We start from the raw sequence: 10816 nt of genomic DNA on the forward strand, positions 1-10816 counted from the left end.
TACAAGCAATCCGCCAAAATAAACATATTCGGGCAAGTTCTTGCTAGTAACCAAGTGCTTTTAAATAATGTTTTAAATATAGAAGAGCTTTAAACGTAAATGAAATTTGCACCCTTCATTCCGTTCACAATAAATACCCATAAGTGCCTTTAGTTGAAAAAGCAAATAAAGGGATTGGGCCCTGAATACGCCCAATGTATAATTTCAGTCCAAACATTAACTGTAACTAGTAATAAGACATTGAAATGTTCTGGAGAATGGACCAACTTTTGCTACCGTCAGTCATCCACACGCATGTATACAAAATCTGACCCAAGCATGCGTAGATGAAATCTGACCTTTGATGTGTTGTAACAAGTACAGAGACAGGGTACGTCATAATATTTTCACTTATATTAAAAGAATCCACACCAGTAGATCAAAAATACAAGAACATGAATCTTTTAATTTATCAAAAAGCTAAATGTCCAAATCCAAACATATATATACATATTTGTGCACATTTATATACCAATTGTTCATGTGTGTATATTACATTTGGTATTCCGGGGTTTCCTTGGGGATTATCTTCGGTGTTCAACGTGGGTAAGCACCTGCAAGAACAAAGTGGGAAAATGTTACAACAGTAAGTATGCAGAAATGATTAACAAAGACAGATCAGTGCTTAGCATTTACAGAACTACAAAGGCCAAGGAAAGAACAAAAAGGGAAAAAGAAAAGACGATGAACTGTCACGATAAATGTTTCTGATACATTGAATCACAGAACAGCATGAATCATGAACATCAAACTTGCACTTCAGAAATTTAAAAGCGCAATTCGCTAGACAACAGTAAATTAATGCAATTAAATGACCAGGGGAATATGAAATTTACAGCTTCATTCATTAGCAAACACTATCAAACAATCTACTTTCGTGTCATTCAAGAATCAAGACTTCAGAAACAATGTTTTAAAAGTGCAGTATACAACTCGTAAAGAAACATATAATGTATGAAGCAAACGATTTCGTTTTACTTTTTATTTTTTTGATACCCAGAAATTCCCAAAGACACTTTTGCAAACTCGGATACAATGCAGGGGACCCTCACGGGATCCTAACACAATCATTGACATGACACTTCTACGCTTTTACTTTTGGCAAAATGGCATAGAACCAAGTGACAGAAAGAGAATTCAAATGATTTCGATGACTTGAAATATCCTCCGAATGGGGGATCAGACAGGCTACAGTAGCTAACTCTAGATAAAAGGCAAGCACAAAGTAGTATACCCGTTTATGCTACTTACTAACCTATGCTAATGGTTTTTTTGCAAATTAAGTTGACAAATCAAGTAAATCATCAACCACAATGTGGAAAACAAAGATGAACTTGAGGAGTCCATTTTGCTTTTAAATGTTTATGCAATCAAAACATATACGAACTTCATGGTTTGGAAAAATATATGCAATCAATGCAAGAAGCCGTCCTAGCGACAACATATATGATTTCTCAAACAGCATAATAAAATATTGTTTCGTAATTATTGGAAACCATGACCATATGATTGAAATTCCTTCCAAAAAGTGATTTTGTGCCTTACATCAATCAAGCTGTTTTTGAGCAAGTTGATCCGAAGAACTTCTAAATAGAAGTTGAACTCATTCTGCAATAAGAATCCTGAGAGACAATATCCCTGTTCTGCTGTGAAGGTGATGCTGAAAAGGGACTATGGACCCCAGCTTTACGAGGGTCAGGTTTGTGGCTCTGGGACGCCAAGTACTCAAGTGCTACAACAATATCAGTAATAAGAGGACGGAAAGTTGGTTGCTCTTGAAGACACATGGCAGTAATGGCAATTGCATGATGCAAACAACGAACTGGGAAACGTCCTTGCAACAGAGGATCAACTAATTGGACAAACTTCCTCCGATCCTTCAAAAATGGGTGCGACTGTGTTTACAAAAACAAAGGTGTTCAATAGGTTAGAAAAAATAATAATAAGAAATTATTTGTGATACAAGCTAGCAGTAGTTCCACAAAGGTTAAGTGAGACTGAAAATCTGATAGTCCAAAATGTGAATGAAAACTGAGAAATAGAAAGAGTTAACTCACCCAAGATACTAGGTTCTGTTCCCCTGGCCTCTTAGAGCAGTCAATTGCCTTCTTCCCAGTAATCAGCTCCAACATAACCACACCAAGGCTATAAATATCAGATTTCAGAGTCAACTTGCCGCTCATGGCATATTCTGGTGCACAGTACCCATATGTTCCCATCACTCTTGTTGAGACATGAGTTTTGTCACCCACAGGTGCAAGTTTAGCAAGCCCAAAATCTGAAAGCTTTGGATTGAATTCATCATCCAGCAGTATATTTGCTGATTTCAAGTCACGGTAGATAACTGGTGGGTTAGCTTTGCAGTGGAGGTATTCAAGGCCCCGTGCCGCACCAACAGCTATCTTAATTCGAGTGTCCCAACTCAGTGGCTCTTGACCAGGGCTAAGATCTGAAACATAAAATACCACATTTGTTAGGTCAAATACAATGGAGTACAATAATAAAGAAAAGAGGCTGCTAAAGAAAGATTATATGTCTTGTTTAGATGTTATCCATTCTTTCCTTAGGCCATCCTCAATAGCAGGACAACTGTAACTGAAATTGAAGTTTAAGTGAATCCAACATACCAAAAATACAATTATAGTGACAGAAATGAATGATCGGAAATTCAGCCTTCTATACTATTTCTGCCAACGGATATTTTTGGTGTACAACACCCATATTTCCCACAATGTGATAAATATAAAGTACCAAGCTATCATTTAACACGAGGAATAATACAATAGGAAAATGAATGAATTAGAGGTTGTAAAATGGATGAGAATGTACTGTACTTAAGCATCAAGATGCATACCAAAAAGATGATCTTCCAAGCTACCCCTTGGCATGTACTCATAGATTAAGAGTCTCTGATCTCCGTCAGTACAGTAGCCAATCAAGGTGACCAGATTTGTATGGTGTAGCAGGCTTAACATGAGAACCTCGACGATGAATTCTTGGAACCCTTGAACACCGTCATGATTAAGTTGTTTAATTGCGACAACCTGCTCATATAAATGAAAAGCCGCAACACATAAACATCAAATACAACCTAGTCTATCAAATGATATTTGGACTACCTCCAGTGGATCAAGTTTTCATCCATCTAAAGAAGGGTTTATGGAAAGATATTAATTCTGATTTATACGAGCAATTCCGGTTTCATTAATAATCAGAAACATATATTGGCGGACATGACCCTAATTAAAATTTCCATACAAAGATTAACGGAATAACGATAATATGAACGTTGGAAATGCCGTGCAACACTTACCTGGCCTGCATCAAGCCGGCCTTTGTAAACTCTTCCAAAACCTCCTTCCCCAATCAAATTCACTTCCCTGAAGCCTTTGGTGGCTGCTGCAAGTTCGCGAAATGTGAAACTCCGTGCCACATTTTTCTGTCCGTTGCTGCCTTTTCCCCTCCCACACTCTGCACATACATAAACACAATAAAACTCAACTCAATTTCCCTACTACAAAACAAAAACACGAAATTCCAAAATTCCAGATAGTGTGTTAAACAGCTGAATCTCAAAATCCAGAAAAATGTTTTACCAAAAAAAAAAAAATCCAGAAAAATGGGTGTCACAACAGAACCAAACAAGCAATTAAAATTCTAGACTTTCAGAAATTGGGGGCGTTTGAGATTCTTACCGCTGTCATTGGAATTTCCTCTGCCTCTCCCACTACCTGCTGCAATTTGCAATAAAAAAACCACTCACATTCAACAAATCGAACCAAAAAAATCCAATTGGGTAAGTATATACGTATCTATACATATATATATATATATATATATATATATAAGTAAAAAGAGTGAAAGGCAGACTGACCGGAGGATCGAGTGCCGTTATCGATTTCGACCTTGCTAACATCTTTCCGGTGAGGACTGAAGCAACTAAAGCAACTCATCCCTTAAGCTTCCATCGATGTAATTAATTAAAATTCATACAAAAAGAAGTAAACAGAGAAACCCTAACCCTAATCCTAACCTACAAACAGATAAGCTTTGGTCTTGTCCTCTCTCTCTCCTCCGCAGCCGGAGACGGAGAGATTCAGAAGCCGAAATCTTTACGAGGCCCCGACAACAAAAAATTCCCAAATAATTATAATCCCAATTGGATATGATTTCAGATTTAGATGCTACCCATTAATAACACGAACCAAAAACAACGTAAATAATTAGCAAAATAAAAAATTATTAAATCAACTCCCCCATTTAAATTAAATAAACTTATAAGAAATTAAGTAAATAAATTGGACAAAACGCGTTCGCTAAATTTGGACAGGGAGCTAGCGCATTTAGCGGTGGCCTATGAACAACCGGATTTTTAGCTTCCATTTTTTTTTTTTTTTTGTTAAGAAATAAGAAATTAAATTTGTTGCAATAAATATATTTCATGTGGGTCCCATGAACGTGAGCTGTGCCATTTATCACTCCCGACTTCTCGCAATCTCCCTTCCCGCATTTAAACATTCCGGTTGGCTACTTGGGTGATATTACGTTATTGCCCTTGCTGTTGGGTTGTTTTTACTGCTGCTGACACTGACAAAGTGATAGTTTGGGATTCAAGCGACTCACCTTTTTTTGACCAAAAAAAAACAAAAGTGGGTAACCTTTTTCCGATCGCCAATGGATCCCGATGAGTGTGTTTTATAGGGGTAGGGGAAACGGCTTCGATACGATGATGTACTGTCGTTCACTCTGCTACCACGTGACCTACTCGTGACATCACGTGAGCTTCATTTTATTTTTCTTTTATTTTTTTTTTCAATTAACAACTATACTTCGTGATACTTATATATTTTGGTTCTGAGAAAGAAAAAATTGATGTTTGTTGTAATGTAATACGTGGATAGCCCACATGAATAGTTTGTTACTATTCATAAAAAAAAATCATATGGGTTATCATTTTATATGAAGAAAGTTTGTAAAGCAAATAGAGTTGCTACAGTAATCTTTTGCCTATAAAATGAGAGCATACGGAGGAAGAAAGAAAAGGAGAAAGAAAAGAAGAGAGAGTAGAAGAAAAAGAGGAAGAAGAGAGATACCGAATAAAATATCAGTGAGCTGGGCTAGAGAGAAGAAAGAAAAAATGAGAGTTATCTTTATACTCTTATTATTTCACATAATGAAAGAAAGTACTACTGTTGCCCCGAGGGTGTAGGCACAGTTGCCAAACCTCGTAAATATTGTGTTTTATTTACTTTATGTTCCACTACACACATACCGTTGATTTTACAACACGTTATCAACACGAGAAGCTCTTGTGTCGGTGGAAAGCACAACGCAATAAATCCGGTGAAACACTACCTACCTCTCACCTCTGTCGGCTGGAATCTCACAGATAAGAAAATCTTTTCATTTTATCTTCATATCTCTACATGCCTAATTTTCTTAAAGTAAATATACAGTTGGTTATTTAACTACCATCATTATTATTGACAGAAAATCTAACAGCCATGTAAATAGCCTCTAAACTCCAACTTGCGGACCTTGGATTGAGATACTTCCATCTTGAAAGTTGTTCGTCCACCCAGAACCTATAACATATCAAAATTTTCAAAAAATTCCAATGGTGCGATTGTCGCAGATGTCTAAAACACCAAACCAGTTTTCAATTTCCGCAGAAAATTGGACAACCATCTTATGAGTACCAAAACTCCATTTTCAGTAGCTCAGATCGAAATTGTTTCTCCACAAAAGTTGTTCGGTATACTCTTATCCATATCATACTAAAATTTGAGCCAAATCTAATGGTTTGACCTTCTCATAAGTCGCATGTTCTACTCTTGACTCCAAAACTTATAGGAACCGTTTCGATTTTTTTGAAACTCATTGGAGGAGGAACACCAATTGGGACTTATTGTTACTATTACTCCCTGAGTAACTAAAGGGACTTAAAACTATGAAATGAAAATAAAATAAAAGGGATGAAACAAAAGAAAGTGGCAGACAAAGGAAAAAGAAAAAAAAAATAAAGGAGATGGAGACTTAATCATTGTCTTTTCTGTTTTGGCATATTTATGTGTATGATGCTGTTTTAAAGCCCTATCACAAGTTCCATTTATTTAAACCAATTTATTTACAGTGGGTGGAGTTATTACCCTTTGCTTTAAGCTTTGATATTTATGTGAATGATGCTGAATCAAAGCCCTTATCACAAACTTTATTTACTTAAAAGCAATTTATTTACCATGGCTGGAATTACCGCATATTGCTTTAATTTATTTAGTGTACTACATTTTATGATGAGTATATGAAAGGACCCGAAGTTCCTTGATCAGATTATAACCCGAAGTTTTTTTTATCCTCATCATATAAAATGATTGGACCTAAAGTTCCACCATTAAAAAAGATTGGACCCAAAGTTCCTCAATTAAATCAAAACCTGAAGTTTTTGAATGTACTGAGAGAGCAGCAATTCCTCAATTAAATTAAAATGACAGCCATAAGTGCCTCAGTCCACAAACTATTAAGGGGTGTGCTATCCACACACCCCTTTTTACTTCTCACACACCCTTGTTGATTTTTGTTGTTTGATCTTCTTCAATTCATCCGATCCAACGGCCGAAAATTAAGAAGGTGTGTAAGAAGTAAAAAAAGGTGTGTGGAAATCACACCCTACTATTAAATGAGGGTCAAAAGTTCCTTGATTCATGTAAATGAGGACCATATGTTCCTTAATCCATGTACATATTAAGTATGGGTATGAATTCCAAAAATATGAACCTAAAGATTCTAATGATGTCGATTTTGAGAATAAATTTTGAGTACATATGAATAATGTTTTGACCTGAAATTCAAACTATGAATAATGTTAAGAACTTGAAGTTCTAACATCTTGTGTAGACATGTGCTAAATGTGGTATGATTTAATTATCGCAATTTCTGTCATACCTAAATTTCTTTTTCTTGGGAATAAGGAAATTGTGAACTTAGCAAAACCCAATTTTATGACCATCGACATCTTACACGAGAGATACTTTCATGAATTCATAATGCCCGAGAATTCATGTTGAAGCATATGATATTATAAAACATCTTTGCTTAAAGGCTTATTGATTCATATTAATGGAACCAGAAGTTTCCATAGTTTCAGGCATGTATAAAACCAGAAGAGAAGGAATTTTTCTATACACACACACACACACACACACACATGTGCATACACATGAGTTACAACTACAAAAACAAACAAATAAGGAGCCTTGACAAATGTTGCTCATGTGAAGCCTCTGTACTTGGCGGTACACCAGAAGGGGAAGGCACTGGAAATTGATTATGTGATGCCCCATTACTTGGCAAAACACCAGAAGGGGAATGCACCGGTTGCCTTCAGAATCTAGCCATGAATATCTGGTGATCACTTTGAATCCGACTTTCGGATTCCTGCAGATGGTCAAGCTTTCTTTTCATGGTCGTTGAGTAATTATTTGCAAGCATGTGCAACTTTCTATTTTTGTGCTTGAGCTCTATGATTTTTTGTCTAAGACTCACCACCTTAGCCATCAATGATTCAACTTGGCGAGTTCGAGCAAGTAGGTGTTGACCCATATTAGATACAGAGCCCGCACACGGAACACTGAAAGCCATATAGTCTTGAACAACTAATTCATCATACCATTTTGAAAGCATCATGTTATCTTTGGGAGTGAGAAGATTCCTAGCTAGTACTGTAGCGGTTATGTCATTCTTCATCACAGAGTCCCCAATCATAAAAGGACTATTAGCAAATAAGAAAGATGTGTTATTGTTGACCCTAAAAACTACCAAGCCTACGTGGTGCGCAGGTCGAGTAATCTATAAGCTAACTACGTCCTTTGGTGAATGCGGGGCGTGCCAACTCGTCGGCCGAGCTCGGCCGAGGAGTAAATTTGTTGATGTCGCGTTGGGTGTGCGACTGACTTCTGCGTCTTGCGACTGCGGCCGAGAAAGGAACATGTCTCGGCCTCTTGGGCTCTCGAACTTGAAGACAAGGTTACTATTCTTACGAAGTTCACGAATCGCCGTCGTCGGATTCGGTTATAGTGATGTTATTCGTCAGAGTAAACTCTCGCCGAATCGACACCAAAGTGTAAGGGCACAAATACTCAAAGTGAATATAAGTCTTAATAATGAACGTGGTTCGGCCGTCCGAATGCCGAACTCTAAATCCCACTTGGGAGTATCCGATCATAAAATAACTCGGCGTGCAATGCGCCGAGCTCGATAAACTGTAACACCTCACTTCGCCGAGAAGGCTAATAAGATGACCTCAATCAATAAGGATTCGGAAATCCTTCTCGACCGAGACTTTGATAGACAATCAACCGTCTTTGCCGCAGTGCTGTTGATGCCAACGGAAGATGCTGCGAGAACGGCTGATTCTACGATGACAGAGCTATCTATGCCGACTTAAGATATCACCGGTTGCTTTCATAGTGCTGTTGATGCCAACGGAAGATGTGTCAGCGAAAAGAAAAAATAAAAATCTCAAAGTTGTTGAGAGAATTTGCGCAGGGCAGTTGTGTATTGAATTTTTTAGGAGCTCCTGAATGATGCACTGCCTCTGTATTTATAGGGACATATACACGTTGGTTGATAAGCTGATATATGCTTCTGCCATGTATTAGGACTCTTCCATAAATTGCGTCAGATAATCCTTATACTCCTACGACTCTGAACTTAGCCAAAAATGCAACCAAATCTGATCCTTATGCTTAGTCTTATCAGTTATCACATCCCAAGATAACCTGCACGCTTGGATTGGTTCAGATAATGCCCATCAAAATAACCACCATTATATATATATAAAAATAATTAGGCATAGGCATGCAGGCTATATGGTAGCTTTTCACACGGCACCATTGACAATCTTTGTTATATATATATATATATATATATATATATATATATATATATATATATATATATATATATATATATATAACTGGTAACTTTTCACACGGCATGCAGGCTAAGTCCATCATCTGACGACACCTTAGCATACTTAGGTCTCCTATCTCACCATTATCCAAGCCTTGCAAATCCCATGCTATGTGTCATGATAAGAATCCAAGCCAAGTTGCTCTAACCCACACGGTACACTGTTAACAAATCCAAGTTAAGTTGAACTGTTCTGCCTGTCTCTACGGGGATATAATCTGTACCCTATTTATCCTATTCAAGAATATGTCAAGATAATTCATATTAAAAAATAATTATTATGATAAAAATCATAATATTATCTTTTAATAATAACAACATTATCTTCACTTTTCCATCCAACGGTTGGGAGCTATGCTCACTCAACGGCCTCGATTGCACAAACCGATTGTGTAAATTTGAGCCCAAACATTGCCCCCTAGTTTCCTTGAGCTTCGGCTCGTAAGCCAAATGGTTAAGGAAATTAATTGCTCGTAGCCAACAACATTTCGTCGTATTGCCGAAACAAATTTTGTTTCTCGGCATTAAAATCACCTATGTTCTTCTGCCAATGTCATGACCTCCCTCTGCCAGTGTCGTGAACTACTCTAACTCTCGACTGCCGGGGTCAAGAAAACACTAGTATCGGTAAAAAATATTGGGGTCGAGAATAAATGGGGCCGAGATCGAGAAGAACTGAGGTCGATAAAAACTGCTCCTGGAGCTCGGCCTGCCTATATATATATATAATCCTGATTGCTTGATGTGATCTGTCAGCCGTGGAGTTGGCATATATATATATATATTCATATATGTCTTTCCTTCTTGGTAATAGCACCTTGAAGCAAGCTGCCATGCATCTCCATCACATCTTTTCTTTTCTTTCTCTCTTTGTCAACCACTTTTGCCGAAAATATCTGCCATCATCAGGTCTAGGGTTTAGGCTTAAAGCCTGTCTTCAGTTTGAACCTTTCAAAGCCCCACTTATATATATAAATATCACAATTCGGCCAAAAGCATTCATTCGGCCAAAAGGTAGTTTTTTTTTTTTTTTTGATGTGATATATATATATGCACGCAGCTTTTTCAAATGGTCAAGGCCGAGACCGAAGCCAAGACTCAGCCGACCCCTTCTTTTAAAGTAGGTACTCCTCGGCCAACTAATCTATATATATTTGAACTGCCTTTCTCGGCCAACCTTTCTTATATGCCTCGGCCAACTGATAGATACATACTTGGATTGCTGCACTGTTGTTGCCCCCCTTATTTCTTATGCATCGGCTTAAGTAGCCAGATGATTAAGAAAATATTTTTTTTTATTTTTCTAAATGGAAATAAAAGTGGCCGAACCATATTCAGGAGGAGGCCAACGATGCTTTATTCCAAAACGAGATCTTGTAATAACAAAATTTTGAAATTGATTTCGCCCTAGGCCGAATAAAGAATTTTCTCCAAATATTTTTGACTTGGCGAAATATTTTTCATTTTCGGCCGCCGAATATGTTAGACAATTATTATGCCCCTCAGGCATAATTACGTTGTTAATTTTGGCTTCTAACCCAAATAACTTGGCCGAATGGAATTTCTCTATATCGGCCTTATCGCCAATAATCATATCAATTGGCGTGGTTTATTGGGCTAGACCAATGTCTAGGCCTTGTTCGTCATTGGAGCACTTTTCTGGCGACTCATTTTCTGAGTCAATTTGTGGCTCAGAAACTTTAACTTTTTCTTCTAGGCCTACCACACTTTCAGTCTCGACCGAAAAAATAGGTGGCCTAGGTTTTTCTTCTTGGCCGACCATATTTTCAGCCTCGACCGAAAAAAT

General features: G+C 37.4%; 1 protein-coding gene across 2 annotated transcripts; it reads right to left on the reverse strand.

Moving 5' to 3' along the window:
• Positions 1-371: 371 nt before the first annotated feature.
• Positions 372-4449, reverse strand: LOC126626856 (probable serine/threonine-protein kinase PBL21). Of its 2 annotated transcripts, none has more exons than XM_050296257.1 (7): positions 3914-4449; positions 3735-3770; positions 3353-3510; positions 2894-3083; positions 2097-2488; positions 1585-1934; positions 372-593 (listed from the first exon to the last, which is right to left on the reverse strand). In XM_050296257.1, the coding sequence occupies exons 1-6, from the start codon at positions 3990-3992 to the stop codon at positions 1626-1628; spliced, it is 1164 nt and encodes a 387-aa protein (XP_050152214.1). In that variant the 5' UTR covers positions 3993-4449; the 3' UTR covers positions 372-593; positions 1585-1625. The 2 variants fall into 2 exon arrangements, with proteins under 2 accessions (XP_050152214.1, XP_050152213.1); XM_050296256.1 differs by having other exon boundaries at positions 3735-3773; positions 3914-4447.
• Positions 4450-10816: the final 6367 nt, after the last annotated feature.

This window comes from Malus sylvestris, chromosome 6, assembly GCF_916048215.2.
Source record: "Malus sylvestris chromosome 6, drMalSylv7.2, whole genome shotgun sequence".
Classification (NCBI taxonomy): Eukaryota; Viridiplantae; Streptophyta; class Magnoliopsida; order Rosales; family Rosaceae; genus Malus; species Malus sylvestris.